Source organism: Paroedura picta, chromosome 4 (assembly GCF_049243985.1).
Source record: "Paroedura picta isolate Pp20150507F chromosome 4, Ppicta_v3.0, whole genome shotgun sequence".
Lineage (NCBI taxonomy): Eukaryota > Metazoa > Chordata > Lepidosauria > Squamata > Gekkonidae > Paroedura > Paroedura picta.
This window is the reverse complement of record NC_135372.1, coordinates 67803724-67820392: the sequence shown is the minus strand read 5'-3', so window position 1 is coordinate 67820392 and position 16669 is coordinate 67803724. Positions and strand designations below refer to the sequence as shown.

Genomic DNA, 16669 nt, shown 5'->3' with positions numbered 1-16669 from the left:
CTAAAAATTCCAATACAGCATAGAGGTGGCAGACTAAAATCCCTTCCCAACCCCACTTCCAGGAGGTGCATAATGCCTTGGGGGGGGGGGGGGTTTATAGGGAGTGGCATAGATCTTACACGCCTGGGGGGAGGGGAGAGCCCAGATCTTAACTGCCTTATTGGTAAGTCCCATCAGCACACATGCCCACATTTTTGTAGAACAAACGAGTGTTCTGTATGGCTTCATGAAAGCACTCAGGATAGTTGCCTTTAGCTAGTGGTCTTGCTCTATTTGCATTTTTAATGTGCAACACACTATAATAAAACGTTTCTTTGCCTAATCTATTTTTACACATTTCTAGCTTTATAACATGTGGTGGTTCTTTCCAGGTAATTCTCTCAGATACTGCCAATAGATTGTTTCTTGCAGAAAGTGGAAGGAAAATTCTGTCTGCTTTAATTGTGAGAGCAAGAAAGGTAAATCTGTTTTCTTATTGGCCTTTATATGAGATGTTTAATGTTTAATGTTCAAAGTATTTTACTGTCTTAGCTGTTCTCTGAACTATCTCGTGACAGGAAATGTAAGTGCTATTTTGTAGATAAACAAGTGAGGCTAAAAGCTAGTTGATGGATAAGTTGAAGGACTGCAATCTGGATTTTCAGATAGTCAGGTGGATAGGGAATTGGTTAGAGAACCGCACTCAAAGAGTTGTTGTCAGTGGTGTTTCATCAGACTGGAGAGAGGTGAGTAGCGGGGTACCTCAGGGCTCGGTGCTCGGCCCGGTATTTTTTAACTTATTTATTAATGATCTAGATGAGGGGGTGGAGGGACTACTCATCAAGCTTGCAGATGACACCAAATTGGGAAGACTGGCAAATACTCCGGGAGATAGAGACAGAGTTCAACGAGATCTGAACACAATGGAAAAATGGGCAAATGAGAACAAGATGCAATTTAATAAAGATAAGTGTAAAGTTCTGCATCTGGGTCAGAAAAATGAAAAGCATGCCTACTGGATGGGGGATACACTTTTAGGTAACACTGTGTGTGAACGAGACCTTGGGGTACTTGTGGATTGTAAACTAAGCATGAGCAGGCAGTGTGATGCAGCGGTAAAAAAGGCAAATGCCATTTTGGGCTGTATCAACAGAGGCATCACATCAAAATCACAAGATGTCATAGTCCCATTGTATATGGCACTGGTCAGACCACACCTGGAGTACTGTGTGCAGTTCTGGAGGCCTCACTTCAAGAAGGACGTAGATAAAATTGAAAGGGTACAGAGGAGAGCGACGAAGATGATCTGGGGCCAAGGGACCAAGCCCTATGAAGATAGGTTGAGGGAGAAAAGGAGGTTGAGAGAGGACATGATAGCCCTCTTTAAGTATTTGAAAGGTTGTCACTTGGAGGAGGGCAGGATGCTGTTTCTGTTGGCTGCAGAGGAGAGGACACGCAGTAATGGGTTTAAACTACAAATACAACGATATAGGCTAGATATCAGGAAAAAAATTTCACAGTCAGAGTAGTTCAGCAGTGGAATAGGCTGCCTAAGGAGGTGGTGCTCCCCCTCACTGGCAGTCTTCAAGCAAAGGTTGGATACACACTTTTCTTGGATGCTTTAGGATGCTTAGGGCTGATCCTGCGTTGAGCAGGGGGTTGGACTAGATGGCCTGTATGGCCCCTTCCAACTCTATGATCCTAGTTAAGATTAGAGATGTAATATTTACAGAAATATTGATGTTGTAGATAGAAGATAAATATGGAGGGTCCGCCTGAAATTTTAGGGGAAATTGAAATATGTTTTCAATTCAGTCAATGCATTTTATTGCTTTAAAAACATAAAATGTATCATTTTGTATATAATTTTTAGTAATGCAGATAAAGACTAAAAACATTAGATGAAACTGCTCCGCCCAAAGACAGGATATGAGATTTATCCTAATCAGTATGGTATCCTGATATCTCCCCAAATTCTCATATAAGGTTCATCAATTCTGATATGAGCCTACAGCCTTGCAGGGCTGATCTAGATTGATTTGACCTTTGACTAAAAGAGGGTCCATTACTATATTACGGTCCCCTCCCCTGATCACAGGATAATCCCCAAGTACCATAACAGATTAGAAAACTGCAGTAGGTCTATAAATGTTGATTAGCACAAATGTGAATTCCTCCTATTAACCAAAAGGAAAATATATCTCCAGTTTCTGTTGTGGAATCTAGATCCATGTGGAGATATTTTATGTATTAGAACTGCAACTTCCCTAGCCTTATAGGAGTTTCCAGAACAGTAGGCTTCTCCCACCTATCTTTTAGTGAGCTGCTTGTGTTTTCCTTTATGAGTCTGTTGAGATACAGCTTTACAAGCATGTTGCCTTTTAAGGTTGTAGGGTATTTGTTCATTCTTATTGGGGCTCCAAAAAAAAAGAAAAAGAAAAATAATGCCTCGTATACTTATAGGATGTTCTGACCATAGAGTTCTTGATTGTTCCTAAAGTTACAACGGTAGCTCTAGGAATCACCAGAAACATGGACAGAACTTCCTGTAAGTATGAGGACTTATTTTTCATTTTAATGTTTCTCCCAGTACAATTACCCTTCCCCCAAAATTTGTTTCCAATGTTCAGACACTGAGCAAATTAACATCACTGGGAAAGCCTGCAATAAATTGGTGGTCTCTTTCCTATCCATCTGAAAACTTTCAGTCCTCATCCTGGTCTTCATATTTCTAGTTAGGGCGACCTGTGTGGTAGGGAGACATTTTCCACGTTTGTTTACAATATGAATTATATGCAAATGTTGATGTTATCTTCAGTCAGAAATTAAAGTTATTTGGCCCAAAACAAGGAATGTTTATATACACAGACTCTTCATGTGTACTCCTATTCATGCACAGACCTTCACATTAACTTCTGTTCCTGTGACAGTTCTGCATAACTATAACTATAGTGTGGGTTTAACATTAAAACTGATGAGATACCTACAGAATGCACAGAGAGGTTTGACTTGGAGCCATTTATTCAGTTTCCAGATTATGCAACTTTTCCTTTTTCAATTCAAAGAAATTAGTTGAAGATCAAAACAGTTAAATACTATTTGTTTTTAAAAGTTAAGTGGAGTCATGCTTAATTTTCATGCTACTTCTTGGCCTGTCCTCACAGAATCCAAAGAAGTTTGAGGAAGTTTTTGATGAGATGATTTCTTTCTTAGAGCAAGCAGATCATTGGTCTAATACCGAAATGGAGCTTGCTGCTTGGGGAGTAAGTGTATGCTGCTCTTCTATATCTCTTGTTTGTAATTGTTTGAAATTGTCAACTGCTATATTTATAAACTGTGTTTAAAAACTGCAGTTTCCTTACTGATTTTTTCATAGTTCACCACTATATTATCTTTTCAGTAGTTTAATTAAGCAATTTATTTCAAATCAACCAGACTACCTGGATTTTTTGTAGAGATCAGAATATTTTGTTCTTTAATTAATTCTGCAAATGTGTTCAGTAACTTCTGCTATTTTGAACCTAATGTAGGTGAAACATATAAATTTCTATGATGTTGTTCTGGACTTTATATTTATGGATTCATTTGAAGATTTAGAAAATCCACCTATGTCTATACAGAATGTAGTCAACAACCACTGGCTAAATTCTTCCTTTAAAGAAACTGTAAGTGACTATTATATTATTCAGCACCTTGATATTTGTATATGATTGTTGCAGAATATGTGATTAGTATTTGCTTTCCTCTGAGCAGTGTTTAAATGTGCAAGAAATGATAATATGGGAAATTTCTGAATTTTTTTCCAGCCTTTGTAGAAATTTGTAACCTTGAAGTTTAGAATAATATGATGTATTGACATTGACTTCCCAAATTTTAATTTGTTTAAAAAAACATAAAAATTAAGTAATTGGTTGCTGGGCTCTTAGTAATTTGTATAATAAAGATAATGTGTATGAGTTTAAATAAATAATTTTTCCATATGTTTAAGTTGTTATTAAGCAAGCTCAAGAAAAATCTGACGAGTCAGCTTTCCCATATCTGCTCGTATGGCACAGGTTTCTTGTAAGCTACAGAAGAAATCATTACTCTTTAGGGTATAAACTGCATAGAATCATAGAGTTGGAAGGGACCTAATGGGTCATCTAGTCCAACCCCCTGCACTATGCAGGACACTCACAACCCTATTGCTCATCCACTGTAACCTATAACCCTTAAGCTTTCACAGAATCAGCCTCACTGTCAGATGGCTATCCAACCTCTGTTTAGAAATTTCCATGTCTAGCATGACAGTGCATTAATTCTTACACAATACGATCCGCTTCAATATTACCAGGCACCCGATGAAAACTTACTCTACCAATGTGTTGTACAGATAGAATTTGACTGTTGATCACTTAACAATTAATATGTAGCTTTGGGTATATATGCATAATTTCAGGACTGAGTCTACTACAAAAGCTTACTCACCATTTTTGGGAACACACAGACTTCTTCAGCTGGATAAAGCTTAATAGCAAATTCCCCCCTTCCCCTGATTTCAGCAGAAGCCAGTCTTGTGCAGCACTGATTGCATGATCTGTGTGTTAGTCTTGAAGCTATTTCCCATCCCCACCTTACCCCACCCCTTCGACTTTAAGGTGATATTCAATAGCTAGAACCTCCTTTTTATTATTTAGGATTATTGTTTCTGATTTTCCTTATGAAGGGTTCTACAGATGCCTAGCTCATTAAAAGATCACAAGCCAGAATCAGTGTTTTGTCTGGGGACTTGAATAAGAAATAAGAAATGCCTTGCTGAATCATACTAGGGCCCTTCAAATCCAGCATTTCCTGTAAAACATTGCCCAGCCTGGTCCCTATGAGTTGTACATAAGAAGGGCAAGAAGGTGAAGGAGTTCTCTTTTGTGTATCTATCTATCATATTTAAAAGGATACACCTTTTTAATTAGTGGTGAATATGAGCACCTCAGTACAGTGGCCGAACGCCCTAATTACCATTGGCAACAGTCTGTTATTTTATAAGTATTTTGAGATACAACTGTTTTAGTCATTTTCAAATGTTCAGAAGGACACAGAGATGGTTGTTACAATGTCCCTGTTACCATAGAAACTGTAGCTCATCTTTGTCACAGCAAATATACTGCTGCTGGCTCATGGGGAGATCTACTTGAGAAAGTTAAGCATGGTTAAGCCCCATCAATAGCAGTTTAAGCTTGTAGTTAAATGTTAATCCCCTTGGATTTCTAAAGGACATAGAACTTTAGTGTGCTCCAGTGCACAAACTGGAAGTAGCAAAAATAAGGCATTAGCCATTATAAGCATACCAGTCCCTTTTGTGATTCCACTAGGCATGGTCCCTCACTTTGTTGTGGTCATGAGCAAAACTTACTTACTTGCCTATGCAGAGAAAATTGACTGTAAGTAGTAAAGCAAAAACATGGAGAACATGGTCCTGTTTCAAGATGTTGGGGAGGAGACGGACAAAAATGGATGCTTGATGGTGATACATGGGTAGAATGTAGCTATTCCTCAGTGATACAGGAAAGGACTGCAAAGATGAGACTCTGAAATTATCCTGGAGTACTGCAAATTGATAGTGAATGGGCCTTTGGACCTTACGTGGTGGCCTATATTAATAAGAGAGGAGATTCTTACTTTCAGGCCATCAGCATTTTTTTTTCTCTTGCCTTGATTTGCAATACAATTAAAAACAATTCCATACGGAAACACACACTGGGTTGTTCCCTGTCATCTGTTGATACTAACTTCACTCTCATAAGAGTCCAGAGGCCATTTTGTCTCCCTCCTCAGTGCAAGCTCGTCCAGACAGATTCTGCCACCCTGCGAGCACAACAGCGCCTTCAACTGGTTGATCATTGGATCAAACATGCTCTGTCTTTATTTTTGTGTTATCAGTAGATTTTTGTATTCTAGTATTGAAATAGCATATCACTTGAATTATGTTTTGTGGGAGACAGAAGCCTAGATTTTGCCATCTGTAGATTGTATTACTCCAGTCCTTATTAGGGCAAAACTGCTTAGCTGTGTCAAAAACTATTTAAACTATGTTTCTTTTTTCCCTATTTTTTACGATGTGGTCAAAACAGAACTATGTCCAGCTTTTTTTTTAAGTTCTCAAATATTTCTGGCTTGAAAGCATCTTTTGGCACAAAAAGTATTCCAGGGACAAGTTGGTTTGAATTTAAGCTGTAATTGTACTAGAAAACAGGAAGCATTTACTAATTTCTTAATTTTTTATTGATCTGCATAATATTATAAAAATCATATTTCAGAAGGCATAAGTAAAAAGTTTAGTCCCTCGCAGGAGCAAATGCATAGTAGTAGAGGGTGCCTATAATCAATGCAGTGAATCAGTTAATATTAATTAAAAGAATGGAAGTTTATGGCATTAGTAAGAATTGTCCCCAGGCAAATTATCAGTCAGTCTCTCTCTCTCTAAGTATAAACTGTCATCAAATTGCAGCTGTCTTACAGCAGCCCCGGCAAGGGGCTTTCAAGGCAAATCAGTATATTGAAATTTTATAGAATTTAACTAGCATTAAGAACAGTTACATGTTAATGGAGCTAATTTTAATTTACAAGTAGCCATTTCCAGAAACTTCAACAAATCTTGTAGTTAAGTTCACTTGTATATACTAAACAGCAGATGTTCATCCAACTCATATCCCCCCCCCACACGCACCCCTCTTCTACTTTGCTATCTGTGTCAAAAGATAGGATGTAACAAAATAGCAAAATGAATACTCTCAAGAAATCTGGCAAAGTAGTAATATTTCATCTTACAACACTGCTGCAGTCCCACTGGTTTTACATGGAAGTATAAGAGAGTTATGTCTTGGTCGAGAAACTGCTTATACAGGGCAACAATTATATACACACCCAGACTGTGTCCAGACCTGTCCATTGCATTTCCATGCAATGCAATCTGTTAATTATCTCAGTTATTGTCTCACTTTTAGAGGATGTAGTCTCCCATGGCTAGTTTTTTCCTTCCTTGCCCTTCATTTGAAAACTGGTTCCTTATTGAAGAGCCACAAATCTTCTGGTGGTTTGGCCTGGACTGATGCTGTATGTTTTCCTGGATACAATCTCAGTCTTCCTTCCATTATTAAGCACATTTTTTAAAGGTGGAATTTGTACCTTTGTTCAATCCCCCCCCCAAAAAAACCCTCCCAAGTATATTTTAACTGAAGGGGGAGGGGCAACAATAAACCAGCTTGTTGTGTTTTCTGGATGACGCGGATTGTTCAGATCTGGGTTTAAGCCTGGTTGGGGGACAGAAACAGCTTTGGTTTCCCTAGTGGATGACCTGCATTGGGAGATGGATTCCTGTTGATTCTTCTGGATCCCTCAACAGCTTTCAATACCATTTATCATGCTATCCCTCGATAAAGCCTTTCTGGGTTGAGATTCAGAGGCACCTTTCTGCAGTAGTTCCAGTCCTACCTGAAGGGTAGATATCAGAAAGTAGTGCTGGGGGACATAGCCCCTTGCTTTTGGGGTCCTGCAAGGTACTACTTGTTCCTATACTCTTTCATACCTACATGAAATGTCAGGGTGAGATCATTCAGAGATTTGGGGTGGTTTTTCATCAGTGACAGCCTTATCTCACATTTCCATCTGATCCCAGGGAGGATGTAGAAACTCTGAAACAATACCTGGAGGCAATGTTGGAGTAGAAGCTTAATTTCAACAAGCCTGATATGAGATTTAGGGTGTCACCCATTCTGGATGGGATTGTAATGCCCATGAAAGAACAGGCCCATTGTCTAGTGATACTCTTGCACCCATGCCTACTGCTGGATAAGCAGGTGGTAGATGTGGCCAGGAATGCCTTTTACCAGCTTCAACTGGTAGCCAGTGGCAGCTTTTCCTGGACAGAAAAGATGTGGCCACTGTGGAATGTGGTCTCATTACACCTAGACTAGATTACTACAATGCTGCATGGAGGCTGTCCTTGAGAAATGTTCAGAAATTTCATTTGGTGCAGAATGCTGCAGCCAGAATGTTGACTGGTCATAAGGACCATAGGATTTCCAGTATTAGTCCATAAACACTGTTCCCAATCTTTCTCCTGGCATACTTGAATGTGCTAGAGTTAATCTTTAAAGCTCTATATGGTTTGAGCCCAACATATCTAAAGGACTCCTTTATGTTCTTACCTAACCACTACAATTGTCTTCAGAGACCCAGCTTCAGATGCCCCTACCTTCTGAGATTATGCAGGTAACAACTTGGGAGGGGGCCTTCTTGGTCATGGCACAAAAACTCTGGAGATCTCTCATCTATCCCCTTCTGTTGCCATCTTTTGCTGACAGGCAAATACTTTTTTTGTTTAATTTGGCATTCCCTCATTGCTCCCTCCTTTCTGTCCAATGTTTGATTGTGGTTTTTGTTTTGTTTTGTATTTTTTGCCAGGGGAATAGTGGCAGAGTCACTATTAAAAGCAAGGATGTTGATCTGGCTGTACCGGAGACATAGGTTTGGGGATGTTAACCCACATTGAGAGGAGGGGGTTGAGAGCACAGATGGGAGGGAGAGAAAGAAGAAAGGGGATGATAAATGGGGGAAGAGGGCTTTTTTGTTTTTAAAGAATCTCCTTTAGAAAAGAGAATGTGTCTTAAGTCAAGTATTTGAAGGACTGTCATATAGAGAAGGGAGCGGAGTTGTTTTCTGTTGCTCCAAAAGGTCAGACAAGAACCAATGGATTGAAATTCAATCAAAAGAGTTTTTGGCTAAACATCAGGAAGAACTTCCTGACAGATCCTCAATGAAACAGGCTTCCTTGGAATGTGATGAGCTCTTTTTAAGTAGAGGCTAGATGGCTGTTTGACAGCAATGCAGATTCTGTGAATTTAGACAGTTCATGAGAGGAAAGGTATGATGGGATAAGCCAATGGTCAGGTCTCTTTCGTACATGGCCAGGGCAATGTCAATTGCCACTATGGTATCAGGAAGGAATTTTCTTCCAGGCTAGATTGGACCAGGGATCCTGGAGATTTTTTTGCCTCCCTCTGGGTATTGAGCAGGGATCACTTGGAGAGTGAGGGGGGGGGGAGGTACTTGTAATTTTTTTTTTTTTTTGCATTGGGCAGTGGGCTAGACTAGATGACTCTTGCGATATCTATGTATATTCGGTGTATGTCAAAGAACCTGTGCACTTAAAATGCCATCATGCATCCAGAATGATCTTTCAGCTTAGCAAGAAACAGCTAGATTTCAAGTGAAGCTGCTGCTTCACTTGAAATCTAGCTGTACAAATAAAGAGGACAACACAGTTGTACTGTAGTAATAAAAGCAAAGCTAGGGCCATCATTTAAACTTGTCATAATGCTGTGTTAAAATTAGGGAAGCTGCTGTTGATTAATTTATATTATGTTAATAGATGAACAAGTAACTTTAAAATGTTCTTATTTAGGCTGTGGCTTCAAGTTGTTGGTCTGTTCTGAAACAAAAAAAGCAGCAAATGAAGGTAAATAGTCTTCGGATTTTTATAGGATTATGAATAGTGATCATTCTTTAGTACTAGCTGTTACTACATAACTTGAAACTAATCTGTTTTTGCAGTGTGCATCCCATGAGTTCTAAATTGCACAAGGCTTCATCTGTACAAATACCATTTTTATAAATGTAAGCTTCAGGGATATTCAAAGACCTGAGATCTTCTACCCAAGCAAATGTTAATGTGCACAATTAAACAGTTGCTCGTAAGTTGTGAAGCAAACTTGTGGCATCAAGTCCAAGTCTAATCAGTATAGAGAAGATGCAATCTCCCCAGCATTTATGCATGGAGCAGAAGATGATAAGATTAATGACAATTCCACTGGTTGGCAAGCTGACCAAGCAGATCTGGTTGTTAGGAGATGGAAATGAAATTTTCAGGTTATCATTAATATTTTTGACTTTATCTTCATTTTTGGCAGTGGTTTATAATTGGCTGGTATGATATCAAAGTGTGAACACCTAACAGACCCCCTGCTGAATCAGATCATATCAGATCTTGTCCTGTATCCTGTTTCACACCGTGGTCAACCAGTTGTCATAAAGTGCCAAAGAACACAGCATTCCTCTTATGTTGCCTCCAAGAACTGGTGTTAAAAGGCCTGCTGTGTTTGGATGTGGCTGGTAGCCATTGCTGGATTTACCTTCCACGAATCTTTTGAGCTTTTTAGCAAATAATTTACACAGTACTTACATCTAATATAGCAATCTGATGCAAATCTGCTGAGAATCCTATTCAAGCAGATTCTATAGGTCTAACTCCCAAGAAAATGGCTTTAGTATTGCACTGTTAAGATGGTGACTGAATGAGGCTAAACTGAGGCCCATTCCGCACAATGGGAAAAGTAACGTGATCGGCACTGCATGGGCCAGCGCAACATTTTGTAGTGTCCTACCTTCATTCTACACTAAAGAGCCCTTCCCGCTTTTCTTTCCATGATCATGGCATTTGCAGCATTCCTCACCTCCTTCTGAGGAGTGAGGAACACTCTACGAGCTTCCAGCGCCTCCCGTAGCTTGCGCCAGTCAATCAGTCCTGACAACCAATTACCTCGCAGCATGGCACATTAAAACCTTTTGTTGGTCTGTTCTGTTTCATGAATTATGCGATGAAAAGAGGATCTGTTTATTCACATATGCATTGGTTGGGACATGTTTTTAAACCATCCGGCAACTTTGCAAATGCCTATTCGTTGGTCCAGTGGCTTTGCCATTTTTAATTAAAAAATGAAGGGGGCGGAAGCGAGGGCGGGACATCTCCTTGCATGACAGCTACTGCCCTCGTCTCCTGACTCTCCCTTGGCTGGCTGCTTGTGGCAGCTGGCGAGATTTCCCCAGGGGAATCCACTTTTTGCGATTACACTGATCTTGCTACAAATTGGGAGATTTAGCGAGATCAGCGCTGGGACAATGCAGGAGGCTGACAGCATCATTTAAATGGCAAAAAAAAGCGCATCTGCGTAAGGTAATGATCTTGTGGAATGGGCCTGAGTGCAGAATGGGAGTTATCACCTAATCTGAAATGAACTATCACTCCTCCATTTTCCTCCCACATTGAGCACTTGCTAACAAGTTACTAACAAGAAGTTTCTTTAATGATCATTTAGCATCTTAATTTGATTTAGCAAATTAATAGTCAGAGGCCAAAAACAATTTACCTTTTCTGTGCTAATTATATCCGCAGGTGCATGATGGATTCTTTGCACATTTTTATGCTATTTGTGAACATATTAGTCCTGTTCTGGCATGGGGTTTTCTGGGTCCACGAAACTCTTTGTATGAGTTCTGCAGCTTCTTTAAGGTATGCGGGTTTGTTATAATGATGAATTGAATATGTATTAATTTTAAGATGCAAAGACTGGAAAGAAATCCAGTAATATTTTATGCTTCCAAAATTTCCCCCAGAATTAGTGTAATGTTTTATTATTTATTTCTTAGGACCAGGTTCTTTATTTCTTGAAGGACATATTTGACTTTGAAAAGGTACGATATTCAACGATAGAGAGTATAGCTGAAGACCTGATGCAACTACTGATTCATCACACCAATCTTCTTCTGGCCTACCTTGGAGCTGAATCATTAAAACATGTCAGCAGTTGTGTCAGTGGGCATGGACAAACAACAGCCAGTAACCTCTTGGATGCAAAAGTACAATAGGGTCCTTAAAAACAGCAACATATGAGCACAATTCTTGCCTTTCTTTCCCTCAAAGAATTACTTTCCCCCCTTAATTTTGAATAAGTATGAGCAAACCTACAATATTGTTAAATATGGACTCAGGGAGGCTTTACAGATATGGAAATAACTGCTAAAAATATTGCTGTGTATATCTGGAAAGGGCATTTTGACTGTCATTGGATTTATATCTCAGTTTGTTTGCTTTTAATAGTCAACTAAAATTCATTTGTGAAATTCTGTACTTTGCCACAGATTACTTGTGATTAAAACTGATAAGGCTGCACTGTATGGTAAATAAGCTTGTCTCAAAGTTTTATATTCTGCAAATTACCCTGTACAAAGTCTCAGAAGCTCTAATTGGCCATTCCTTTCCATCAAGTTATGCATTTTTCCTGTCCTTAGTTACATGTGCAATAAAATAACACTTGCAATGACAATGTATCTAACTTGCCTTGATATTACAAAGTCTTTAACCTCTCATTTGTAGTGAATGATGCAATGAATATGTTCATGCATTGGGTCACAACAGCTACTCTGTGAGCATTGTTAATTAAATGCTAACCCTTACACTTAAGTACCCTGGAGTCCTACATTACACGTTACTGCATAAGATCACTAGCTATTGGGGCCTTAAATAATAGTGTAAATGGTTTAACAGTTAGTTAAATCCCCCTCGTCTCTAGAGAGCTTTTAATACTTTATATGAGTTACGAATAAGCTAAAGCCTTGTCTTGTTTGAATGTAGCATTTGAAGTATTATTTAAGAAAAGACGAATGCCAAGTTCATGCAGCAATACTGAAAATTTCTCTCTACTCTTAAATCTATCTTGGTCTCTTATTAAAACAAAAAATCCTGAGCTCCTAAAAATGTAATCCTTTTCTTTTTACAATTGTGCCATGCAGAAATTTTAATATCTCTTCTGATATAAATGTTCAGAGAAATTGTTTTCTGCCATTTGATATGTTTATAGCATACATGGGTAACTATATGATATGCCGATAAAGTTTCATAGTGAAAGATGATGAACATTTTGAGATGAGGTAAACATGATATTCAAAATACTATACAAGAGCATTGCCATACTGGCTGTTCTGTTTGTCATTCTCTTTCCTAATAATGCCCAGCATGAATTTTCAAATTCAGCCAAAATTCCAGCAGCTCTTCCCTCATCAGTCACTACATGTTGAGATCCTGTAAGTGGGTTAGGGTTTGCAGGAAGGTGGAATTTAGGTAAAGGTATCCCCTGTGCAAGCACAGAGTCATGTCTGACCCTTGGGATGATGCCCTCCAGCGTTTTCATGGCAGACTCAATATGGGGTGGTTTGCCAGTGCCTTCCCCAGTCATTATCGTTTTACCCCCAGCAGGAAGCTGGGTACTCATTTTACCGACCTCAGAAGGATGGAAGGCACAATCAGCCTTGAGCCAGCTGCTGGGATTGAACTCCCAACCTCATGGGCAGAGCTTTCAGACTGCATGTCTGCTGCCTTACCACTCTGCGCCACAAGTGGAATTTATTTAGTAGATAGATACAAAAAGCCTTTATTGGCATAAAGAATAATACAGGTATGGAAATACAAAATAGTACAATTATAAGAATCAGACAGAGTTACTCAATTTTGTTAAAAACAAGGAATTAATTCTAAAATGTTATGATGTAAACCGCCCTGAGCCTCCGGGGAGGGCGGTATAGAAGTATGATAAATAAATAAATAAATAAATAAAAACCTTTGCTAAAAATTTTGCAATGTGGGCGATCTGCTCAGGATCCTTGCTATCAAGAAATTTATTGATAACAGCCGTGTCGTTACTATGGAATTGAAAGGAATATAGACTCAGATACCCCCTGGTGGTATTGAGAAAATTTAGGGCAGAACATAATATGCGGAAGGAGATCAGGGACCATACAGCCGTGAAAACATAGTCTCTCCGCTAAATGAATGTGGTTAAACCTTCCTAAAAGAACATTAGAAGGGAAAGAGTTCAGCCGAGCAAATAAGAGTGCTTTCCTGTCAGAGAAAGCTTCAATGATAGTCAGGTAGGGGGGGATAACTTTATATAGCGGGACAATATTCCATACACGGGGAGAGCAAGATGGAGAAGTAAATGACAGTAAGGATTGATATTCAATGTCCTCTAGTCTCCTTACTATACACTTATACATACTTTTCTCCTCGTGGTCCATCAAAGAATGTATGTCTAAGCCCAATGAGAGGAGTTTGTTAGAGAGTCTATGAGACCACTTGGAGTTATGGGGATCGCTTAGCAGGGCAGCTAAAATATTATTTGAATGAGCCCTAAAATGAAAACTGATCCAGTATCTAAAGGTAAGAGACCAGGCTCTGGTTTCAAGTCTCTGTTGGCCCAGTTCAGCAATTTAAGATGTCATTAGCCACATTTCTAGGGACTTGGAATAATGACCTGAGGAAGGAGGCATGGAGTGTTTCTAGATCGTTATTTATTTAGTATTTATTAGATTTATTGGCTGCCCTTCCCTAGAACAAGCTCGGGGTGGCTAACATCAATAAAATATATGTGCAAAGTAAGTATAAAAACATTCAACAAGTGTTTTAAAAATTCTTAACCTGAAAGCCCTAGAGTGCCCCAAATCTGACTACTTGGGTCAGAGTAATTCTGGCGCTGATCTTATGTCCAGATTTCAGGATGGATGAGGTGAGGGGGCTTACGGATGTCATATTGTGCTTATGTTGGCCTCAACCATATGTCTGGTGGAAGAGTGCTGTCTTGTAGGTCCTTTGGAACTTTGTCAGCTCAAGTAGGGCCTGGATCTCAGCCGGCAACTAATTCCACCAGGCTGGAGCCAGGGCCGAAAAGATCCTGGACCTAGTCAAGACCAATCAGTTCTTTGGGGAATGAACTTGGAGAGGTAATCCCTCAGGTACATAGATCCCAGACCACCAAGGCCTTAAAGGTTCAAATCAATACCTTGAACTTTCCTGACCTCATGTGCTGTTTTAAGTTGCACACCGTTAATGCTGGGGAGTTGTGCTTCTCAGTCTAACCCTTTCCCACCTATCCAAAGGACCTCCATCTTTGAGGGGTTGAGCTTCATGCAGCTTTGCTGAAACCATTCTGCTAAAGCCTCCAGGCATCTGGCCAAGGAATCAGGAAGATTCATTGGCATTCTGGTGACAGCCCAGGTCATATTTTGGACCAGCTGAGTAAATAGTGTTGGGGAGAGAATTGCTCCCTGTGGCACTCTGCACGTGAGTTTGCAGTGATACAGTTGGTTCTACCTAGTTACTGCTGTTTGTCCTCAACTTTGGAGAAAGGAGATTTTAAGGTCATCCCTTGGACCCTTGCATTGACAAGGTGGCAAGCAAGGAGCTTGTGGTTGACAGTATTGAATATGCGCTCTCTATGAGGTTCTAATGGGGACCCAGTCAGCCACGTTCTGAACCAGCTATATTTTCTGAATTAGGATCAAGGCCAAGTGTTTGGCTGGCCATTCATCAACAAGGTAGAGTGGGTGTTATCCGCTAACAAACTGCGCTAGGAAGCACATGAAGATGTTGAATAGTATCAGGGAGAGAATCGCACAACATTGGAGTTGCAGCAATCTAACTGCTCTTCTCCAATAGCAATCCTTTGTCCCCAACCTTGGAGAAAAGAGACCAGCCATTGTCAAGTCAGCTCCTGTATCCCCATGGATGGGCAGCAGTCCCTTGTATTGAATCATTCCAGCTGTTGATACAACCTTGTTCTTCTAGCAATGGTGCATCATCATAGTATTAAATCACTACAGAAAAAATGGAGCAGGGCATGTATGGGCTTGTCTCTCTTACGTATATAAGTTTAATAATTTCTGTGATTTATAGCTATCTTTTTCTTCCAAACACAGAAGTTCAAAGTTGTTCCCAACATTCAATAAATAAAGTAAAATGTGTTTAGAATATACTGAAAACTCTACACTCCTGGCCTGCGGACTGGTACCGCCCTCGGTACCGGGCTGCAATGGGGGGGAGGCACGAGCACGCCTTCCTCCCCCCTGTGGTGCAGCGCAGCAAGCACCGTGCCGCGGGAGGGGGAGGCGCTGGTAGGCACAAAAACGCAGGCGCGGAGCTGCTGTTCCTGCACATTTGCGCCCGCTGGCACCCGCACCTCCCTCTCCCCCCCACCAGTCCCCGGCCTGAAAAAGGTTGGGGACCACTGCTCTACAGTATGCCAGTAATAAACGCCATCAGTAGCCTGTTTAAATCAATTCAGAAGTGGTCTGCTGCCACTTCTACCACAGCCAGTAGGCATTTATAGCCTTCTCCTCTATCCATACTTGTGTTCATCTGGACATCCCTTGACAGTGATTTCCTCGGTTTAATTATTCAATGAGTAAATAATTATTTCCTGACAGGGATGGGCACAGAAAGTAGCGACCCCATGGTTTCCAAGGGAGGAAAAAACAGCAAAAAATCAAGATCAACAGAAGTCACACAGAACAGAATAAAATGCCCAAAGAATCTCTGCCATAGAGACAGAATGCAGGGGGTATTTTTTTTTGCAATCCATGTCAGGCTCAGGTTCAAAAGTATATAGAATGGCTCTCTTGCAAGTTACACACATAAAGTGCAAAGTACACCATGCTTCGATTCCTCTACAATCTCTCCAGCTTGGGGTCATATTCTGAATTCCTGATAATGAACACCAAAAAAAAGTCTCCTGAGTGCTGTCTCTGGAAAGGACTACTACAATTACAGCCGGGAGTATGTGGAATGGCTCAGGAACAAGCCAAAGATGCCAAACTCACAGAGAAACTTCATATGAGCAGACCTTCCCAGTCAGACATTCAAAGCAAGGCAAGCATCTCCCTCAAGCTCACAAGCACCTCCAGCTCTCCAAAGGGAGGTTCTGAAGGACAGAAAGGCAGACATCCCCAGAGTTTCCCCATGATGACACCTTACCAGGCACCCCAGCTCCAACAGACAAGCAAGGGAAATATGCCTAATGCCCATACCTTCCCCCCCCCGGCTGACATA

At 40.3% G+C, this 16669-nt stretch overlaps 1 protein-coding gene across 2 annotated transcripts in view; it reads left to right on the top strand.

The window, feature by feature from the left end:
* The window catches only part of MIGA1 (mitoguardin 1), a 41029-nt gene extending 28913 nt beyond the window's left edge, over positions 1–12116 (top strand). For both annotated transcript variants that reach the window (XM_077333288.1, XM_077333289.1), the window contains exons 11-16: positions 372–458; positions 3144–3242; positions 3510–3644; positions 9419–9472; positions 11186–11302; positions 11440–12116. In XM_077333288.1, coding sequence (XP_077189403.1) covers positions 372–458; positions 3144–3242; positions 3510–3644; positions 9419–9472; positions 11186–11302; positions 11440–11658 — 711 coding nt within the window. In that variant the 3' untranslated portion in view covers positions 11659–12116. The remainder of the gene's footprint in view (positions 1–371; positions 459–3143; positions 3243–3509; positions 3645–9418; positions 9473–11185; positions 11303–11439) is intronic.
* The last annotated feature ends 4553 nt before the right edge of the window (positions 12117–16669 follow it).